Below are 23,485 nucleotides of genomic sequence, written 5' to 3' on the forward strand. Positions count from 1 at the left end.
GAGAGAGAGAGAGAGAGAGAGAGAGAGAGAGAGAGAGAGAGAGAGAGAGAGAGAGAGAGAGAGAGAGAGAGAGAGAGAGAGAGAGAGAGAGAGAGAGAGAGAGAGAGAAAGTGTGTGTGTGTGTGTGTGTGTGTGTGTGTGTGTGTGTGTGTGTGTGTGTGTGTGTGTGTGTGTGTGTGTGTGTGTGTGTGTGTGTGTGTGTGTGTGTGTGTGTGTGTGTGTGTGTGTGTGTGTGTGTGTGTTTCCCATAGGTGGGGACTCAAGTAGGGGATTATTATTAGTGTGTGGAAGACAGCCTCTGGAAGTCACGAAATACAGGGCAAACCTTTCCCCGTGGCCTGGGAAGCCACCACCCAATACAGATGAACCCAAGCCCTGACATGTTAAAACCTTGTAGGAGGGGCATATCTTTATAAAGTTCTCAAAGAGAGTGTAGTAGTAGTAGTAGTAGTAGTAGTAGTAGTAGTAGTAGTAGTAGTAGTAGTAGTAGTAGTAGTAGTAGTAGTAGTAGTAGCAGCAGCAGCAACTGCAACAGTAGTGGTAGAAAAGTAGCATTAAAAGATAACATTAAATGCCATAACATAATTTCACAAAAAAATTCATTACCCAAATCACTCACTCAAATGACTATGGGGAGTGCAATCAAAAGTCCATTAACCTAACAATATTCAAAGAAAGGTTTAGGAAATACCCATGTTACAGTGCATAGCTCGGCATGTATAAAGAAAATAACTCAGCAGAGTACTGACCACTTCTAAATAATTTAAAACCAAAACAAGTTTAGTACATTACCAGAACATAACACCATAAGGTATATTGCTTTGCCTCTCTACTAATTCCACTCCCAGACTTGGCAATCCTTCCATTCTCTACAATTTCAGCATGACTGACTGACTGACCCTGAGTTTTGCAAGTATTTGTAGGATTCTCCTACATAAGGTTGTCTTAAGGGAAAACAACCTGATGACTGGGATCAATTACCAAGATGTGCACCACATGATTATGGAAATAGAAAAGATTTATTATTTAAATAACTGATGAAAAAACATTATGAGGTACTTTTTTACTGTTTTCTTATCAACTGCAGAAACTAACCTTTATCCCACCAAAACAATGTTAAGAATCAAATAATCCTCAAAGATGTTGTTCAGTTATTGAAGTATATCAGTAAGCTTTGACACCACTTCTGCCCAAATTCATGAGATGAACTCTAATGTACATAACTGGCAACTGATGACTATCATGTATGTTGTGTAACAAGAAGTATATTGCAAATTGAGTGTATCTATCTACCTATACCTGACACCTGTTCCTAACTCCTAAGGTTTTTCCTTAGAGCACAACCACTATAAAAGTAATGCATGTTTTATTTCTTTCATTTTGCTCTCTTTGCTTTCCTTTTTTTTTTATGTACTCTGGCACCCTGACTCCCATTTCACAAGTGCATTCCTTTTCCACTCACTCTCTTATTTACCTGCAAACTGAAGATTGATTAATATAAAGATAGTGCTGTATGCTTATAGACACTGATAAGTAAGTGATCCACAATGCATTAGTGAATATGCCATGGATTATGAAATAGTCACTAAAGAAGCAATGTAGCTCACTGACACATAGTTAAGTACAGCAACACTTTCAGGCCTCATACGAGTAAGCTGTCTGGAGGTGGCATTCCTCAGCTCAGAAATATTCACCTAAGTAGTTGCAATCATTAAGAAAGCATATTTATAATATTTTCTTTAAAGTGCTGAGCCATAATTATTGAAAATTATGTCTTTGGTCTTGAAATACATTAAGTGACAATTATATTATTTTTGGCTAACATCTTCAGGATGTTTTAAGCAAACTTGAGTAAGGTGTGCTTTGTGAAGATGGTCAAAATTGTTTCACAATTGTCTCTTTTATATGATGTTATTTTAAGAATTTTTCTTGAATTCTGACTAATTCTAATTTAGCCTTTAATGGTAAGTTTAGAACATCCTTGTTACTTGTCACCTAACTTAGATAGATCAGGAATGCCAGCTGTAAAAAGTATGTATTAAATCTGATAATACTGAGTTATGAAGTATCTTTACTTAAGGATCAATGAACCCTACTAAGTTTTGCATTGCCAGTGAAGCATACTGTTTCTTTACTTATATAATATAATCCAAGGTGCAGCCACTGTGTCATGATGGATCACCCATGTTCGCTAATGAAATTACACAACACAATTTTTCAGAAAAAAAATGTTCACAAATGAAATTACACAAATTTTTTTTCAGAAATAAGATGTTTCCAGTGTTAGGTTATTAGAGATACATTATACTTTCTTTTTAACTCAAGGTGACTCAATGGAACAGGGCAATGTCCACAATATTTCCATTTTTAGTCGCTGAAGGAAATGTTTTGTACAGGATAAGGAAAATAGAAATAAGATCAATTTACAGATAATACTACTAATAATTTGAATTTTTACAATCCTGGGCAATGTGATCCTTCCTTCAATATTTGCATAATCTACATTTTATGTATATACATGTTTTGCCACTGCATTTTCTGTAACTCTTACTTTCAATAGAAATTATTATGAAATCTAATACAATATTATTTTCTACTTTCAACATTGCCAAACTGGCTGAACTATATAAAACTTTAATGATCCTTAATATTTCTGCTATGCATGGACATTGATTGTAACAATAGTAGCAGGTGTAGAGGTGGCAGCAGTGGCAGTGGTGGTGGTAGTCATAGAAATAGTAAAGATAAAGGAAATCATGGGTTACAGATAAAAAAAAGTAAGGGATGGGTGTGATTGATCTAAACTGCCCACACACCAATAAAAAAAAAAAAATCTATGAGTCATTATGTACAATCCAGAAATATCAGCTGTCCTGTGTGAGTTGGTTTGGTGGAAGGCAAGCTTGCTGAGTACTGCAGGCTGTCCTCATTACAACCACTATACAAAGTCAAGACGTCGAGTCTTCCTGTCAGTGAGGCTCTCCCGGTATCCTTCATCCAGGGCCAGCTCCAGCATGTCTTCTGGCACCTTGAACACCATCCTCAGAGCCTCCTTAATAGCCTGAAAGGATGGAAAAAAATCCTCCTTTCATATCATACTTAAAGTTGTCAAGGAGTAAAACGAAACAAGACTAACATTTATCAAGTTAACATATATAGTTGGCACCAAAAGAGATGACAAAATTCTCTGTCAGTGTCAACGTCCATGTGGCACTCAATTTGTTTCATCCAGTTGCATGGGAAGGCAAAGTACTGATAATATCTGATCTGGCATCTCAAGACAGAAAATGGACTTGGGTACACTCAATCATTAATATTTTTGTATATACTTGACAGTTGAATGATAGAGATGTTTTTCATGTATGCATTCCAAAGTTGACTTCTGCAAGTTACTGATGCATATCTTTTCTTATCACCCACCAATGGCTGTAAAACAGTGCATCATTGGTGATGAAATAGCATCTATGGTTGGCTTTTGCTGAGGAAGGAAGACTTAAAAAACATTTAATATTATTGAAGTTTGAGAGAGAATTGTGTAACAGTGGGTAAAGTGATTCAAAGATGGTGGCGAAACGTCTAACCTAGAGTATAAAGCGTCGGCTGGATTAGGAGAGAAAGTTGCTTAGTGAACCTTGAACATTATGAGAAGAGAAAATGAATGAAATCCCCAACTAACAGCAATGGAACTGAAGGAAAAGAACCCCAGTTCTTTGTCACATCTGAAAATCTCATAACATCACAATCTTTGATCCTACAATTGCATGATGTTTTTTTCATCTCATTTGTCCCCAATTGTATCTATATTTAATTAAAAGTGTAGTACTGATTATCTTGAGGAGGTGAATGGTTAGCATGTCTCTGACCACAACAAGCCAATTAGATGCATGTGTGGAGGAGATAAGTTGAGTTGTAATGACATACCTCAGGCATCCACACCTTGAATACGTAGTCTTGCGCCAAGTTGAAGTCTGGCTGCTTCTTGTTTATTTCAGTGTGCAGGAAGTCCACAACTGAGAGAATCTGAGGGTGAAAGATGATAGTTACTTAATCAATGTATTTCCTTTTTATTCAAAGTCCAGTGAGCCCCAGATTTGGGAGGTGGGGTGATGGTGGTGGTGAGAAGTGACAGTGATAGTGGGGTGTCTTAAGTGTTTTCTGAGAGAGAGAGAGAGAGAGAGAGAGAGAGAGAGAGAGAGAGAGAGAGAGAGAGAGAGAGAGAGAGAGAGAGAGAGAGAGAGAGAGAGAGAGAGAGAGAGAGAGAGAGAGAGAGAGAGAGCACTGGCACTTTAAATTTTTATCATTTTATTATATTATTGTATTAGCATTATTATCTTTATGTTAAGTATGTATGGTGTTATTCCTGTAAATAATACTATCATAGGCTTTTTAAATAATTCCATACTCAACATGGAATTTTAAGCCTTTCTGTAAATATTTGTTAAAAAAAAAAAGAGAGAGAGAGAGAGAGAGAGAGAGAGAGAGAGAGAGAGAGAGAGAGAGAGAGAGAGAGAGAGAGAGAGAGAGAGAGAGAGAGAGAGAGAGAGAGAGAGAGATATATATCTGTGGAGGGAACACCTCTTACCTGATCATCATCTTGGTCTAGCTGGAATGGCCCAATCCCAGACCACAATAAAGAGCGACGAGTGGCCTCACTCTGATACAATTTGTGGCGTTCACACTGCTTTTGTCCACTGAAGATCTGCCACAGGTGTTCCATGCATGCTGCTGACTTCATGTATTTAATCAGTTTTTCATTTTCTCTCCGTCGAGATCTCAGGGCCTTTTGCATCCTTCTACGATCCCGGGCAGACATGTACTGGTGGAAGGAGAAGAGTCATGTTTGTTACTGTTATGGATTTAACAGCTACTACGAGGGGATGCTGAAAAGTTCCTGACTTGAGGACTTTGCAAAAAGTTGGGCTATGAAATTTACACATAGCACCTCAATTTTGACAATTTCTGCCATACCTACAAAGAAATGAAATATGTTGTATATCATCATAATTTTCGCATATTTTACTACAAAAGAGTTGTTCTACCTATGTTATAAATTTCATAACACCACCCTTTGTTAAGCCCTCACAGCCAGGAGCTTTTCAGCACCCTCTTGTAAATCTTGTTACACTAACTTAAAAATAAGGGAAGATTTTGCTTTGTTGTGATTTCTGTTCACTTGAGCTGCAGTTCCACAAGACAGAGTCCTTGATCTCATATTGTTTATTTTTACAATAGTGACATGAAATAGCATCTCCTTTAATATTATTAATTATATGGGTGATTGTACTTGATGGTGAGCTTTGAGAAACATCCCATTATTGAATTTAAAATTCCATATTGAATGAAGGCAAAATACATGATGAGATGTGAAATAAAACTGAATGGATGGATGATAGAAGCGTTAGATGAATCTGATTCCCGTCATTACTGCACCTTATCTTTTGACTTACCTTGTCCTCTCCCTGTTCCCCGATTGCATCATCGCTGTCTGAATTAAGAGATTCATAATACCATCCCTTGTGGGACAAGGGCTGCTGCTCCTGCCTAGTTTGGCCCCTTGTCCTCTTTCCAGGAGGCGAGGTCAATGCAGGGTCATCCTTTGGGGTGAAGCTCACTATGATGAGGGCATCTTGTTCTGAAGGAAAATATGGATGAATCAAGTATCATCTAGAATAGGTCACAACTTAGTTTGTGTGCAGGTTTATGTCAATATCCTATTAATGATGCAAAACAGTGCCTTATGAATACCTAGAAAATATTTACCCCTTTAAACTGTAGTATACACCTTAAGCCCCTTTGTGTTACAAGTGTTTTCCTGCCCATCACTGTAGCTGTTGTGGTGTAATGGCCTCATATTGTGGTGCTTCCTTCCCTGATCTCACATAAGAAGCCATGAAATTCACAGTTGCAGAATCAAATCTCAAAAAAGATGTACCTCCCATCTATGTACATATAACAGATTTTATCAGAGGGGTAATATTGCTTTATCAGTAAGCTATCAAATTATTTTCACAGCTGCACTGCTTTCAGTCAGCAGCTTTCTTTATTAACAATGCTAAGCATAGCCATTTTATGGCTGAATACTACGTACATATTTCTTATGACATTATCATCTGATGTAGTTCATATAAAAAAATTGTTTTACTTCTTTTCCATTATGTTGTGTCATGATGGTGTGTTGGCAAAAGGGTCCAATATATTGTAAGTGAATAATGTTACAATGTTCAACTAATAAAGTAGCTCAGACATACTGATGAGGCTGTGATGTCCAGCACACCAACATGACAGCAGTTTTCAGAATGAAATACTGATGTTGGCATTATTCCCTGACTTAGAATTATCCATCTCTGAAAATGCTTTTGGGTGCTCCTGGGAATATATGTACCTAGTCTAGAAACCCAATAATAGCAAAAGAAAGCAGAATAGACATTAATAAAATGGAGAGATGGGATAAGAAGTTTAGTTGGCATGGTCTAAAGTAGATGGGCAGCTGAGAAAGATAAGTGAAGACTAGGAAAGCCTTTGCCCTGCAGTGGTAAGCTGTCACTGGGTAGCAAAAGGTTCATGTATGTAAACACAGACTATACATTTCAAACTGATGATGATGATTTCACAGATTACTGAGAGAGAGAGAGAGAGAGAGAGAGAGAGAGAGAGAGAGAGAGAGAGAGAGAGAGAGAGAGAGAGAGAGAGAGAGAGAGAGAGAGAGAGAGAGAGAGAGAGAGAGAGAGAGAGAGAGAGAGAGAGAGAATGCGTATCAAAATGTGTGGCTAAAGTATAAGATATGAAGTAATGATTCAAAATATGTGTTAGCATATACTCTAGAAAATAAATAGTGAATATATCTTTCTACATATATACCAAAAATAAAAGACACATGATGACCATTTTACTAACCTTCTGGAGGCATGGTGAAGAATTTGTGTGAGGAGATCTTGTTGCCATGATTCCTCAAGAGACAGAAAGACTCAATGATCTGCAGGGCCTCTGTGAAACCACTCTCACTCCGGTCCTGTGTGAAAAGAAGGGAAGGATGCAGGGTAAGCATTACATCCTATCTACAATGTATAGTGTGTACATAGTAGAAAAAGCCTTTGAAACTGTATGGCAGATAACTGGCAGTAAAGTTGTTTCCACTTGTGGAATGGATGTGAGGAGAAAAAGAAATTATACAGAAATCTAAACATTTATAAATCAGGTGAAAGGAGGAAAAGAAATTATGGAGAAATCTAAACCTTTATAAATCAAGTGAAAGTAAAAGGATGCTTTCAGGAGAAAGGAATATGCTGAATAAAATTAACACATGAACTTGTGAAGTACCTTATATTATGAATTTTGCATAAACCAAGAAGAATGTGGGATGTGACAGGCAGAGGTAATGTCTGATGCTGCTATTTTGTATGAAGCATTTTGTGGAATCTGACATCATTACTTCCGGCAGATGTATATGATTAATTATGGCTTCCCTTTCCTTAGCTTTATTATGCACACCAATTGTTTAAATTAAGCAAGAATATTATCAGAACAATAATAATATGACAATTTTTCAGTCCCTATATTACCAACTGTTCATTACTAAAAAATAAGGAAGAAACACTATGCAAATAACTTCAAGGGAAAAGTCGCGTTGCAAGCTGTATGTGTCTTTATCCACCCAAAGACTCACCACAAATGCTGGCACATCCCCATACTGGAAGGACTTGACTCTGGCCAACTCAACCTTGATGCTGGCTTCTTGCTTGAGGCCCACCCTGTACACTGACACTCTCCTGGTCTGAGGGTACACCTGGTCCACATAGGCAGGCCACCAGTGGCTCTCCAGCTGCACCCATACCAGGTCCCCACTCTTGTAAGGATACCCAGGCCGACCTAGGCATAGAAAGAGGAATTATTCTTCATGACTTCCTGAGCAATTGATTACTGTACTGTACTAGATGGATGCACTTTTACCTGTGTGTGTGTGTGTGTGTGTGTGTGTAAATATAAAAGTAAATAAAATGTTAGGTAAATATGAGTCTATATTTCTACCTACATCAGATACCTATTCTGAAGACCCTGACCAGTTATTCCTGTTGTTGAATGCTTTTATTTTCTTGTTCTCCTTTCACCTCTCTATACTCTAGCACTATATCCTCCCATTTCATGAGGTCATCTTGTCTCTGTCACTGCATCTCATCTCATCCTCTCCCTCAGTCATTTCACTTTCTGCCATTCTTTTTTTCATGAACAATCCACTAACTGGTGCTGCATTTGATCCCCTTAACTGCTCCACACTTCATTCCATCACCATTACTTGACATGTCAAATCTGTTACATGCACTTTCATTACTCACTAACCATTACTGGCACATTTCAGACATTTCTTAAGTAACTCATTTCATTAGCATGGATCAAGGTTTGGACATCTGAACTTTGCCTTTATTTCATACCTATATTTAACTTCCATGTGAATAGGGAATTTAAGAACTAAAACTGATGCATTACTACTTTGCTGTATATCCAGATTGACCAGAAATTTTCTGTATGTTTATTAAGACTACAGAAAGGAAGTTTCCATAAGAAAAAAGGTCAAATACATAGTATGATAAATAGTATGAAAACATGGTCTCAGAACTTACTTTTGCTCACTGTTGTCTTGCCCATGTCAGGTAATTCTTCCTCTGAGTTGACTAGTGCGTCCTCCGAGGAGCTGTGCGTATGGGCCTGTCTCTCTAATTCTTCATCATTTTCCTCATCACTATCTCTCCTAACTTTCTTTTTTCTTCCTCTCTTTTTCTGTGTTCTATTTGCAGTCTTTGTTTCTTGTCTGGACCTTCTGGTGGCATTGTTGTTGTTGTTGTTGTTGTTGTTGTTATTGTTGTTGTTGTTGTTATTATTGTTATTGTTGCTGGTTGTACTGGTGCTAGTGATACCTGGATTGCTGGGAGAACTGTAACGCTCCCTCAAACCCCTATTTCTGGATCCTGTGTGACCAGTCTCCACTGCCCATTTTAGCAAGTTGTCAACTTCAGACGGTTTTCTTTTCCTAGGACGCTTTGCTGGTGGATTTCCAGGAGTGGTATTATGTTCTGCTCTATTCTCTGTCTCCTTCGTCCCATCCCAACTTCTAGGTTGTCTGGGCTGTGCTTCTGAGTAGCTGCTTATATCTGGACTGTGGGCATACCTCTCATATGAATCTCTAGTGTTTCTTATTGTCTTGATCTCTTTCTCCTTCTCCTTATCACTGCTTCTGGTTTTTCGCTTCTCTATAGATCTTTCCATGCTGTTGTGCTGTTTGTGGAGTGTTTTTCTCCTCAGTGATGAGTGTCTCAGTTTCTTGTTGCTTGGTCTGCCTCTACTATATCTTTGTTTCATCAACCCAGTGCCTCCTCTGCCACCCTTTCCTTTCATGGATTTTTGATGTCCACTTTCTGCTTCCTCTTCTTTCTCTTCATCTGAGTCTGAAGTTGAAGGTGTGGTGGAAGAGATGTGCCACTGATTTCTCTTCCTAGTAAGGGATGCTTTACTAGATCTCTTTCCCTGAAGATCACCAATGCGTCCTTTGAGGGATGGCCTTCCTCTTTTCTTGGTTACAGTCTTAGCCTTCACACCTTGGGTCTTACGTTGTGGCTGGAACTGTCTTGCTTTCAAAAGCATCAAGAGCCGAGCACTAGCTTGCTTTGTCTTTTCCCAATCAAATCCTTCAAAAGTCAAAGAGTTGTCAGGAGATTTAGAAGTGGAGGGTCTCTCTAAATCTGAGAAATCAAGGGTGGCAGATTCCTTGAAATTTTGGCAAGGCAGGTTTTCCTCTGAGGATTTAATTTCCTGAGAATGGCTGGTCCTGTTGCAGGTATGAAGATTAGGGTGATCCTGGTGATCATACAGATACTCATCCTCCTCTTCCTTGGGATTCTTTTCCTCCTCTGAATTCTGGTCTCTCACTGGACTGGAAGTATGATTATGTTGCATTATTGGTTCCAAATCTTGTATTTTCTCACCAGGGCAAGATTCTTCTTTCTCTTCTTGGCACAAAGATACCTTGTCCAATGAAGCCTCCTCTTTCTTTGCCTCATGTCTGTTCTGGCTTCTTTCAGAACCAGCAACACTTTTCTGATAAGTGGAATCAGTAGCCTGCATTTCATTATGATCTTTATTCTGCTTTCTTATACTGCTTTGCATCCACCCAATCTCCTCTTCATCAGTGGCAGAGGTTGAGGGAAGGTTGCGGTACAATTCCTCCTCTGAATCATCTTCATCAGTCTCCCAAGATTGAGATGGGTGGTGTTGGTCAACCTTTTCACTCACTTCCTCATCTTCATCTTCACTTAAGAACTCTAAGTCTGGCATGAGAGAATCTTCATTGTCATCAGCTGACCCAGCCAAATTGTCTTGCTCTGGTACCAGTAGGGCATCATCATCATCTTCAGCCTCATAAAGAGAATCACTGTCACTATCACTCTCCAGAACCTCCCCTTCCCCTTCTGAGATCAGTTGCCTGGGGTCAGGCTCATCCTCCTCACCTTCCATCTCTAAATCTAGGTTGAGAGAATCCTCGTCCACTGATTCAACAAACTTCTCGCACTCAGAATTCAACTCATTATTCAACGAATCTTCCTCCTCCTCTTCCTCTTCTTCCTCCTCATCTTCATCTTCTTCTAGTGACTTCCCACTCCTAGCTTCTGATGGGATGACCCTGGTGGCAAGGCTGATGTCATTGTGGGTTACCTGCTCTTTGAGAGATACAGGAACACTCTGTGTTGAGCCTACCTCCTCCAGGTGTGTGGTAGACCTCTCCTCTTCCCTTTTGGTATCATTGGAGTGTTTAGTAAGTACAGATCCCCCTAAGTGAGGATGAATCTGGTCTGTGTCTCTGCCAGCATTGCCTGCCAGAGGGGGGAGTGAATTTCTGGACAGCACAGCAATTTGGTGGTCACTACTGGCCGCCTGGCAATTCTGGGGGTTTCTCACCTTGCTAGTGTTACAGCCTAAGCGTGTGTGAGCCTCTACACTCTCTGGCCACAAATTCTCCTGGGGTCTGAAACCAAGAGAAGACAAAATATGAGAAACCCCACTGGTACTAATTTCATTTATTGATATGCCAGACCTAGCCTGTGTTGACCACCAAATGCCTGATTGTGTGATTAAAATCCTCCCCTCCTCCTTTCATTTGGACCTTTTATTATTTAGTCCTTTCAGAATAGTAGTCTGCTTACCACTTTCCTCCAAAGTCTCCAAACTTTCCTAGGCAAAATAAAAGATAATTGGTATATCAATCATAGTTGTGTTTATTTGCTCTAGTGCTCTACAACCCCAAGGAGAAAAATATTACACAAGTTACTGGCAACTTCCTTGACAAAGCCACATTCCAACAGCCAGTGTCGCTGTTTACCAAAAGCCTGACTCCAAGTGGACTGACCCAACTTACATACACATAAGTAATAAAAATGTCTACTAACTAAAATTCTGTACTATTGTGTGATGGAATTTAATCCTCTAAATATAAAGTACAATTAACATCAGGAATTAAAGAAGGGATGAGGGAATATGAAAGGAAAGATAAAGCCAAAGAAAGGGTGTGAAAAAAGAACACAAGTAGCTATATGATATATATATATATATATATATATATATATATATATATATATATATATATATATATATATATATATATATATATATATATATATATATACTGAAATAAGATTTACAAAAAAATACCAAACACGACTCCACTTATGTTATTACCTTGACTCAAACTCAACACCAGCAGGACAGGGGGAGGCCAGAGAGGGCTGCAGAGGCTGGCCAGATATTACCATATTATTGGAGTCAAGACGGGGACTGGTGGGGGGGCAGTGAGTAGTGTGGAAGGCCTTATATGTGTCTGAAAATTTTCAAGATGGTCAGAGCACATTTCATGTAATTTTTATAGCACACTGGGGATACTGATCCTCAGGTTGTGAGAAAAATAATATAAATGCACACACATAAACCAGGGACTGACAATGCACACATTCTAAGTATGAGTTTTTCTAATCATACATTTGTTAACCTTGTAAATTTTCACTCACAAGTAACCAGCAAGGAGGGAATTGTAACAATCCAGTAAAAGATACAAACTGAATAGAGAAATGAGATCCTGAAATGTAAGTTCCCTTGCTGGTCTGATTTACTAGTGATCCCAGAAAGCAATGCTGTGTGACAGCCAGTGTTTGTTGGTACAGGCCACTCCATACACTCTTTTGGTGGAATGACTGCCAACACCTGTTATATGTGCATACGTGCATGTATACACATACATGCACCCACCCACCCACCCACACCGACACACACACACACACACACACAAAATGGTGTGCATGTACATTACATACCCATACACAAAAACTGCACATATTCATTCCTTGACTTTTCACTTGTGTAAATGCCAACTACATTACACACTATTTTCGAATTATTACAAATATAAGAATCCTCATACTGCCAGTATAGGTCATACCTTTTTGAACAACCTTTGGGAGTTGACAATCAATAGAAAGATGAATACACTAATTATATAGCAAATATAATTTTTATATAAGTATTTCCAAATGTCTCAACATTTCATATGCTTTAACTTACAAAGTATCAACAAACCATGTTAGTCTATTTTGACAGCTTATCTGTTTTGTTAGAATTATGTTTGTTTTACAGTATGCTCTCATTTCTTGAGCTTCCAAAACAATGCACTCTGGTGATTAGAGATAAGGCCAGCCCTCCCCACCCTAACCCAAACAATTTTTAACATGTTGTGTGCTGGGGAAGAATTTTCTACAAATTAAGTAAAACTGAGAAGAAAAAGGGAAACAGAAAAATCTAAAAAGTAGGAATGAACATATAATATAAAATTAAGTGCAGTATACAAACCGCTAAGAAGTAAATATTCATACATTCCTGAAGAGGTTTAAATATGCTTATTCACCCCACTTAAATACTTCACATTAAGATGTTTCCAGCGTATTAATTTTTTTCAGTAAGGCAAACATTATTACGATCTGATTTTTGATAGAGAGAGAGAGAGAGAGAGAGAGAGAGAGAGAGAGAGAGAGAGAGAGAGAGAGAGAGAGAGAGAGAGAGAGAGAGAGAGAGAGAGAGAGAGAGAGAGAGAGAGAGCATTTTCTCCAACACACTGGAAAGCTGGTATTACAAGTGGTAATATTGCAGTAACACAATGACACACAAGCATGATGTAAACTTAACCAATATGCAAACAGCTAAAAATACAAAGTAGTCCCCAGTGTCAAGGTTAGATGATTTCCTTTGTTGTACACTGAAGTTTTGATATAAAATCAATGTCAATGATGTATTTGTCCTACCAATGTTATATTCAGTCTTTGAACAGTGAGATCTTTTGAATCTACATGTGAGATCTTGTTTCACTAAATCAGATGGACTTGTCCCCTTTTATGTCAAGAATCTCAAAGCCTCTTTACTATCTGCCTGACAAGTCTTTTCTCAAAAGCATTGATTTTGTCCTACAGTGGACTCCTATAGGCTCATGGTGATGATGATATGCACAATATGCCCTTAAACCTTTGCAGTGGCATAACAATCAAATCAAAGCCAACCAAAATCCACCTGGGCCTTAGCAATTAAACTGGTTCGCCTGGTAATGTACATCTTAAGTGTCTGGCCAGAACTCCAGTCCCTGCCTGCTCCCTCTCATGGCCAGCTCCAGACCAGTTTGTCAACATTTGAAAACACAAGTGATTACACTTTGGAGAGATTATATAAAGGATGAAGATGTTTCCTATGTTGATATATAAAATATATCCCTTTTATATTAGCTTATACATGGGATTACTAGAAATTCATTGAGTGAGAAAACATATCAATACACACATGTGAAGTAAAATTGCATTGTCATGGCATGAATTACCAAGACATGCATTGTCTAACACATATAACATCTGATTTTTGTAGGAGTGTTTGCATCCAGATTACTAGAACAAACTTTATCAGTACATAAATCATTAGAAACTGTCTAAAATTTTGAGGATATTGTAGCTGAGTGAGGAAAAAGTACAAAAACTAATCGTGAGGAAATAATGAGAAACCTGGAAGTGTAGCTAAATATATATATAATGTATGTCTCTTGTCAATAAGCAAAATCTAATTGGTTGCAATGAAGGGAGAATAGGTAAAGCTAATAGACAAAACTTTGCACTATAAATGTCAATGATGCCAGTTCACATAAGAAAATAACTTTTGAACAAGATTTGTGTTAAAAGATAACTACTAGACAAGAATTAAAGTATATTGAATAAGAAAGTGAATAGGTACCTCCATGTGCAAACACGTGGATAGGCAGTGATAAAGCTCTGATAAGGAAGATCCAGGCTGTTAAGGCAAGGGAGGGCAGTGACATTATGCCTCACCAGAGAGTAGGGGGATTATAATATGTACCAGTCTCAATGAACATTTGGCTGTCCATCTAGTAATGTCATGCTGGAGGTTAGGCTTTCCATCCATAACCATGCAGAAAGGCTCTACCTTTTTCCCCTTAGCTTGTGTGTTCATCACCCCCTCCCCCCTCACAGCTCTGCCACTTTCAATGATATAAATATTCCTCCTATGTGATGGGAGGAGTGCATTAACACTACATACTTTTCTAACTCTAATTACATACACTTCTGTACTGTACATCATATTAACTTTTTGCACATCAAGCCTCCAAAATTTGTTATTTACATTGCTGTATTTTGCAAACCATCACTAAATGTCAGTCCCATAAAACGTTGGTCAAGATCATAAGCTGTATCTAATATAGTTTGAAACGCTGTGTAACTTGCTTAACTCTTCCACTCTCACCAAGCCTTTTAAGCTCAGTGAATATCTACTGATCATTGTACTGAAGTATTAACATATTTTGTGATAATTGTCAAACAAACATCTTTCCTGTACACACATACATAACAAGAATCTAAAAATTAGTACAAAAATATTGTCATCATACAATTATGAATAAACAGGAAACATAATTATGAACCAATTATATGATAAGACAAATACCATGGATTCCATGATCAATTTATATGTAGTAGCTATAAAACAACAGACATATTCATGACAAAAAAAACAAACAAAGAACTTCAATGTCTTAGTTATAATTTAAAATTATGAAATCTGCATAATACGAGTAAATTCTCATTTTTCAAAAGCATGTACAAATGTGCGCGCGCACACACGCACACACGCACGCACGCACGCACGCACACACACACACACACACACACACACACACACACACACACACACACACACACACACACACACACACACACACACATGGCAGTGTTTACAGAATCACATTCTACATATACTCAATGCCAATTTCAAAATTGCCAATTTGTTTAAAAGGCTACAATAGGATTCTAAAGCCTTGTCATGTAATCTGTATCTCCCTTCTCTCCTCTCTGAACTGTTTGCTTGAATGCAGTGCAGAGGTGAATGATTGAGCCTGACCTCTACTACTTTGTGGGCCCATTAAAGAAAGTATAACCTCTCCATCTACCCATTTTTCATCCCATAGAGCATTCATTTAGTGGAACAGGAGTAGACCTTCATGAAGGGTACTAGTGTGCTATGAAATAAGAGGTGAGTCCCTTAAGAGACAATGGATATTAAGACATAGGTCCTACACAAAAGTATATTGAGATATAAATAAATAAATAATTGAATGAAAGAAAGATTAAAGATGTGGAAGAGTTGACATAACCAACATTATTTCCTTGTAAAAATAGACAACTGTATGCTGCTACTTCCACAAAGTAAAAGCACACTTGTTTGGTTTGGCCTATGAAATATACACAATGTGTACAACTGGCATGATATTGAAAGTAAACATATTCAGTGGCTGGTGACTACAAACAATTTGTAAAATAATAAACTATTTTGTCAGCAGGGGCTATTGGCTTGGTATGACTGGGTATGCAGTCACAAATAATGCTGCAGCCACTGTTCTCCCAAGATCATTCTTTGTGAAATTCCACATGGCTTATTTCTTACAATCTTTTCTTTTATATGATTCACAAATTACCCAGGCCAATACATTTGCTCTATCCACTCTATTGCTGATGAATCTATTCTAAAATTCTCACTGATTTGTTTACAATGAATGTAGCAAGAAAACAGTCCATGCTAAGAAACAGAGAAGCCATAAAATGCCTAACCTCTGATCTTTCTACAATAATGAATGGGATAGGGCAAACCTTGTGTTGATCAGTACCTTAAAAACTTCAATTCTTCACTATCTACTCAATACAGCCTTAGACACCACCATCCCCTCTCCTTGAATGACAATCAACTATCACCTGCCCCTATATAAATATACTTACGATGTTTTCCACAAAACAAAAATTTCAATTGAAAATTTCAAATATCACCTTTTACAAAAAACTTTCATGGTTAGGTTTTCTGCCATTTTTTACAGTTTCCTCTCAGATATTAACTTCATACAGACCCTGCAAGGAGTATGGCTTCTATATAAGGGGTTTGTCACAGTGGAATCAAGGTTTCTTTTAACCTCATCAACTCTCTTTCAACTGACAATTTGCAGTTTCTCATACTCCACTACAGTGTTATACTCTTGACATCTTTCTACCATTATTTTTTTTTAGCTTATAATTTTTCCCCTTGGCCAGTGGCCTCAAAAAAAAAAAAAAAAAAAAAAAAAAAAAAAAAAAAAAAAAAAAAAAAAAAAATATATATATATATATATATATATATATATATATATATATATATATATATATATATATATATATATATATATATATATATATATATATATATATATATATATATATAATCTGAACACTTCTTAAATTAGGGGACTGAACTAGGTCCCTCATCGGGTCAACTGTTTAAAGGGCTTCAATTAAGTAATTTTTTTTTTTTTTTTTTTCAGGAATTGGTTAGTTGCTTTTAAATCTAATAATGGATAATTCTGTCATACAGAGGATTTGTATAGGCTCATTTTTTTTAAATCACACACACACACACACACACACACACACACACACACACACACACACACACACACACACACACACATTATATATATATATATATATATATATATATATATATATATATATATATATATATATATATATATATATATATATATATATATATATATATATATATGAAACTCTGGAACTCCCTGCCTGCTTCTGTATTTCCACCTTCCTACGACTTGAACTCTTTCAAGAGGGAGGTTACAAGACACTTATCCTGTAATTTTTGACTACCGCTTTCAACTCTGTTCATGGACTGGCACCTCAGTGGGCCATTTTTTTTCGTTAGTTTTGCTGCCCTTGGCTGGTGTCCTCTTACACAGTTATATATATATATATATATATATATATATATATATATATATATATATATATATATATATATATATATATATATATATATATATATATATATATGTGTGTGTGTGTGTGTGTGTGTGTGTGTGTGTGTGTGTAATGAAGAGTTATGTAAAAGGAGCATGTGGGTTATCCCGGTGGGTATTGAGAGAGCAATGCTGATGCATACAAGAATTCTGGAGTGAGTGAAACAGCAAATGGAATACAATGTGAAGTGGATGAATGGGTAAAAACATGGTGTTTTGAGGTGGTCTGAACTCATGGCAAGGATGAATGGGAATGAGATTGTAAAAACTGTGTATGTGAGTGACACTAAAGTGTAAAAGATGAGAGTGAGGCCACCAGCAAAATGAATAAATGAATTAAATATGTATTAATGGAAGAAATGAGAGGCAAGGTCTAGACCATGAAATGAGGCAATGTTGGAACAAGAAAAATTGGAGACTTTTAATCCTCTTTTGTCAGGCCATCCCCATGAGGAAAGCTCCCAGATGAGAATGAGGCATTGGAGGTACAGATAGATGGAATAGATAATAATAATAATAATAATAATAATAATAATAATAATAATAATAATAATAATAATAATAATAAAAATAATAATAATAATAAATCAAAAAACATTTTTAAAAGAAGCCTAGAAGTCATGCCATACATATGTTTCTGGATGTGTACGGTAAAGCCAGGAGCGATACACAATTAGAACCACATGATCCGAGTAAAATAAAGTAAATTATGTTCTATTTTACAATAGTTTCTTTTAATTCAAATATAAAAATGTCAGCCTTCTGCTGTCTTCTGACAATGAAATAGTCTGATGAACATCTCATGTACACACTCAGGAAGACATACCGAAAACAAAATGACAGGCACAGATCCAGCCTGGTATTTGACATGTGTTGGAGAATAGCCTAATTAGTGGTAATGGATGATATGAAAGGGAGAATTCACTTATAATGCTCTTCTACTTGTGCATACTTCACAAACCAAAATACTGTACCCCTGAAAGTGGACAACCTGCACCCACATTCTGCTCAACACTTGCACATACAACAGCAGCAACACTGCTATTCAGTATTTGCATCCACAACACTACTCAACTCTTCCATCTGCAGCTTTTTCACGAATGCTTGTACCTACAACACACCTCAACATTTGTATCCACAACTCTAATCAATACCTGCATCCACAACACACCTGTTCAACACTTGCACCTAAAGCACTACTCAACAGCAACAGTCAATACCTTACATATGAAATGTAAGCACTTGTACACAGCACACACTCTAACACATTTAACTTTTCGACACCAAGGCCAGATCTCTTTCACCAGGTAATGTAAACTCTGCTGATAAAAATACAATCCTATGAGAGCAAATGGCCTCACAGCACTGGATGATGCCCTCTAATGCAGTGGGTGGGCATGACACCCGAACTGCTGTCCTAGTCTTGCCCATCCCATCCCATATGCTCAAGAGTCACTGTCACCATGGTGCTGGGCATGAGTGTGGCTGGGCTCTGGTGGGCTTGATGCTGATTCATAATCTCCATGGACATAAACATGGCCTGGTGAATAATGTATAGCTGGTGCTGGGCGGGAAGGGGGGCCTTCAGAATCTGAGGATGATGATGAAGGGATGATGACATGTTCTTGCCCAGAAGTGTCAATGTGTAGCATGAGGTTGCTGAGATCCACATTAGGTCCCAACTGGGCAGGATCAATGTACAAGGTACGGGTGGTACCGTCCTCCATGGTGGCTTCCACTGCCACCAGGTCATTGCCACCCTCACTCAAGGCTGGTGTGGGCACTGTGGGCACTGTGTTGCCATGGGCATCCACTGCAACAAGCATATAAGTGGTCCCAGAGTTGGAGGTGGAGGCTAAATCTCCTGATCTGGCTGGTGAAGCAGAAACAGTCCCATCTTGTCCACTTGGGACAGGTTTTGGTGAAGATGAAACTTCTACAGATTGGCGACGTCCTCGAGAATACTCCACAGAGCTCGCACTGACTTCCTCTTCTTTTGCTACCATAGTCTCTGAAAACTCATCAATATAGCGACTCAGACGGTTCATATTCCCTGGCTGCTCTCCATCTGGGTTTCTAGAGGAGGCTTGGGTGGGTGTGGGGTGTTTTCTTTCATCTCTCTCAGTTCTTGTCACTGGAGGAGAACTAGCATGTTCTTGCACATCCTCCTGACAGGGATCAGTACAATCTCTAGCAAGTGTCAAATCTTCTTGCTCAATCACATTTGGGTGATCAAGCACTGCCTCACTGGAACTCTTCTCTGGTTCTTCATAGTACTCAACTTCCTCAGCAGTCATGGCCACTTCTTCTTCAGCTTGTGGAGTTTCTGTGGCTACCTCTTCTTCACAATATTCCGGAGGGTTAGAAAGCCCTTCCTCCATCTCCATGTTTTCTGCCACTTCCTCCACAGCTTCTTCCACTTCTAAGGCTTCCTCTGGAGACTCACCCAAATCTTCTGGATCCCCCACATTAGGCTGTGCACTTTCCTCCTTCTGCTGTTCTGGCTCTGGTTCATTGGGGCATGGGTAGGCTGGTACTTTTCGTGGAGGTGAAACTCTTTCTGCACTGACTGGCCTGGGAGGAGAAGAGGCAGCTTCCATCTTCTCAAGCTCTTGCTCTTTCTGTTCTTGTTCTTGCTGTGGCTCCTTGCCATGGCTTTGGTCCATGCTTCCTGCCACTTCCTCCTCACCCCTTTCATCTTCCCCTGGGGCCCCAGCACCTCCCTCTCCACTACTGCCCTCACACAAGCTCTTGATATCACTTTCCTGTTCAACCTCCTCTTCCTCCTCTGAACCGGAGCCAGAGTCTCGTGCATAGTACTTTTCCCAGTCACTATAGTCACTATCAGAGTCATTGTTAATATAGTTATTCGCCGGTCCAGAGGAAGTGGAAGTATTGAGGTTGGAGTGTGTGTTAGTGGCAGCTAGTAAAGCATCAAAGGCTGAGTTGAGATCAGCAGCCTTGGGCATGGGACGTCGCTCATATCTGGGTTGAGGGGGTGGATAGTCATCATCTGCATCACTGTATCCGCCATCAGACTCATCCTCTTTGTTCTCAGGGCTTTGAGGAGTGCCTGGCTCACCACCAACAGCTGCAGCATCATCTTCATCATCCCAGTCCATTAGAATTTGCTGTGTGTCTTGTAAGTCCTTCTTGCCTCCACCAACTCCACCTGGTACATCTCCATTGGTATGGGCATGATCCAAGTTCTCCTTTCCCTTGCGCTCTTTGCCCTTTTTCCTGCCATCCCGACCACCTCGTGATGCACCTGGCCGCCGCCGCCGCCGACCTGGCAATTTAATGCCCGAGTCATAGTTACAAACTTTGCTCAGGTGAGCCTTGTTGTGCCACACAATCACATTGAGGCGTGTGCAGGTGAAGCCACACTGTTGGCACTTGAACCAGCTGGCTGCAGCCCTCATCTCTTCTTCCATGTTTTCTCGGCGAGGCTGCTCCATTATTCGTACTCGGTGCTCCACCACCACCCTGTGTCCCCCCCGTCCCCCTCCACGCCCACCCAGCCGTTTATACACCACTGCCTGCCCAATGTCAGAGCCCTGTCGGTTAGCTCCATCCTCACGCTTCTTCTTGGGTTTCGGTGGACCAAAACCTAGGTCGCTATAGTCTATCCTGCGCTTACCAGCCCCCTCCACGAGTGTGCGTAGGATGTCCATGTCCCCACCAGTCAACTTCTCTGCAGTCACCACATCTGCCTCAAACTTGGCCAGCAGGTCCACATCCCCATGACTTTGATTTTTGTTTACCGCTGAAACAGATTGAGGTTTAATTTGACAGAATAACTCAAAAGATAGGGTTCTTCACTGTAGTAAACAGGTTCAGTAAGTGACAATCAAACACCTGTACAACACATGTATTTAATTTCTGGAGAAACTTATCTAAAATAAATGTTCTGAGAAAAAAGTAGGTGTACCTACCCTGTCCCTTTCTGATGAATTCCTCCTTGCGGTCGCAGTTATAGGGAAAGATGTGTTCTGCTTTGTGCACATCCTGACTGGAAGTGACAAGTGGTATGGTCATATATATATATATATATATATATATATATATATATATATATATATATATATATATATATATATATATATATATATATATATGGTTCACTGCTAAAAGTTTTACATCTAAAATCTAACAGGATAGCACTCTATTTTTATAATAATTCACTTAACACTTTCCTCTGGAAAAAAATAACAAATACCTTCTTATTAATACTTACTATTCATTTTCATGAAAGAACTTGACAATGGCAATGGGAGTCTTGCGAATGGCTTGCACAAACTCTGGTGGGCATTTGGCAATGGTAGTGATGGTACCTGGCCACCAGGCCTGACCCAGCCGCACCCAAACCACTGATCCACTCTCAAGGTGACTCATACTCTGTCAATGAAAGATGTGTTTCTCTCATCTCCATCAAGCATCAAACAATTATCAACTTGATTCTAAATAAATTTAACCCTCACAGGAAATAATAAATATACAGTATGAGCAGAAGTAATACATTTGCTAGTGCTAGTCTCTGAACCTGTGCAAAGATTGTGATTCACTATCCCATAATGAAGGGCAGCTGTACGATACACAAGAGTAAGTTACCTCCATGTTATCCTTAGGCTTACAGTGACCAATGTGACAACTGTACGACCTGTCTTTCTAAAACTGAATGCGCAGACAGCAACACCATTCACTTACTGCCAAACACCCTATGACTAAGCTGGCAGAATACTGCCTCTGTATTTCCAGTATATTGTAAAAGGGACTAAATGGTAATGACAGGACTAGGAACACCGTTTTTTATATTTTATTCCTGCAATCAAACAACACTTTTTGTCCTGTTTGGGTTTCCTTCCTTTCAAGAGGATCTCTGCTGGAGACATAGATGATGTGCTATGATATTTTTATGTCAATGATAATCTTGCTTCAGTTTTTCTTCACTCAAATGAGAGAGGTGCTATGCTCTCATTCTGACCAGTATATTTTGTTGCAGCTACGCTACACCATCTTGCCTTTGTTAACAATGAAAACAAGATGACATTCCTCTAATCCAAACTTCCTCATACCTGCATGAAGTATGTCTGTTTCTACCTTCTACTTGATATGGAGGTGGATTCTGCTGAAATGTTTTTTCTCTCATATCAAACACCCTATGGTACACTGGTTGATGATGGTATATTTCTCTTTGTATTTTTAAAAGTGGTGGCTTCCACCAGGTATTATGGAAGTAATCTTAATCTAGTAATTTCCAGACAATGACTATGTATTTCTGGGCAAATCTGATGCATTTTCAAATCGTGATCCACACAATGAAGGAATCAGCGGTGAAATTAATGAACTGAATAAATCTAAGCGTTACCTGAACTAACCTAACTTCGCCCTCTGATGAAGACGTTAATGTTGCTTGAATATTATGCCCACCACCTGCTGCTGCTAAGGTGTGTATGTGACAGGCGTCGGGTGGGCCTGGCACGGCTTGGCCTTCACAGCACACCCACAGGAAGTGCCTCCTAGCACCACCACTAGCCAGGGGTGCTTAGGGCATTCCCCTGGCAAGTTTGGAACATGTTGATAGTAGCGACGGCAAGTCAAAACAGAGATGTCCCTTGAAAAATATAAACATCCAGTTGTTGGTGTACAAGCTCTGCAGGAAGCTAACCCTTGCAGCCCGCGCCCCACGCCCGCCGCGCCCCCACACCACCCCCGCACGCCCTCTGCAACCCCTTCGTGAACCGTGGACTTACTGAGATGGAGGCAGCTCAGGGGGCTTCAAGCTTCAGGTAGTACAAATGTCAGAAGCAAGTAATTAGTGCATGATAAACAAGGTCCCAAACAAACGCTTCCTCACAACACCCACAATGCCTTGCGACTCGCGCCCGGCAAATATATCCTGCGTGTGGCCCCCCTCGCCTGGCCCTCCCTGGCTCTCTGCAGGCTGACAGGGGCTTCATTGCACACTCACAAAATTTGTTTTACCTTACACATATTTTCACACATTCCAAAGTTTTGTTGTTCTTAAAGTCACATACAAATAGTTCTTGACGTTCTCTGTAATAT

At 39.1% G+C, this 23,485-nt stretch overlaps 1 protein-coding gene across 4 annotated transcripts; it reads right to left on the reverse strand.

Annotated features, from left to right (window-relative positions):
* Positions 1-2,416: 2,416 nt before the first annotated feature.
* On the reverse strand, positions 2,417-23,312 carry LOC135109953 (transcription initiation factor TFIID subunit 1-like). 4 transcript variants are annotated; one of them, XM_064021888.1, is made up of 12 exons: positions 23,173-23,312; positions 21,657-21,817; positions 21,355-21,431; positions 21,060-21,185; positions 11,722-11,860; positions 8,616-11,011; positions 7,664-7,866; positions 6,895-7,009; positions 5,448-5,632; positions 4,583-4,816; positions 3,922-4,020; positions 2,417-3,061 (listed from the first exon to the last, which is right to left on the reverse strand). In XM_064021888.1, the coding sequence occupies exons 2-12, from the start codon at positions 21,812-21,814 to the stop codon at positions 2,939-2,941; spliced, it is 3,855 nt and encodes a 1,284-aa protein (XP_063877958.1). In that variant the 5' UTR covers positions 21,815-21,817; positions 23,173-23,312; the 3' UTR covers positions 2,417-2,938. The 4 variants fall into 4 exon arrangements, 3 of the variants coding, with proteins under 3 accessions (XP_063877958.1, XP_063877969.1, XP_063877977.1); XM_064021899.1 differs by lacking the exon at positions 23,173-23,312 and adding an exon at positions 22,798-23,121; XR_010272981.1 differs by lacking the exons at positions 2,417-3,061; positions 3,922-4,020; positions 4,583-4,816 and adding an exon at positions 5,761-5,869 and having other exon boundaries at positions 5,497-5,632.
* Positions 23,313-23,485: the final 173 nt, after the last annotated feature.

This window comes from Scylla paramamosain, chromosome 2 (genome assembly GCF_035594125.1).
Source record: "Scylla paramamosain isolate STU-SP2022 chromosome 2, ASM3559412v1, whole genome shotgun sequence".
In the NCBI taxonomy this organism is placed as follows: Eukaryota; Metazoa; Arthropoda; class Malacostraca; order Decapoda; family Portunidae; genus Scylla; species Scylla paramamosain.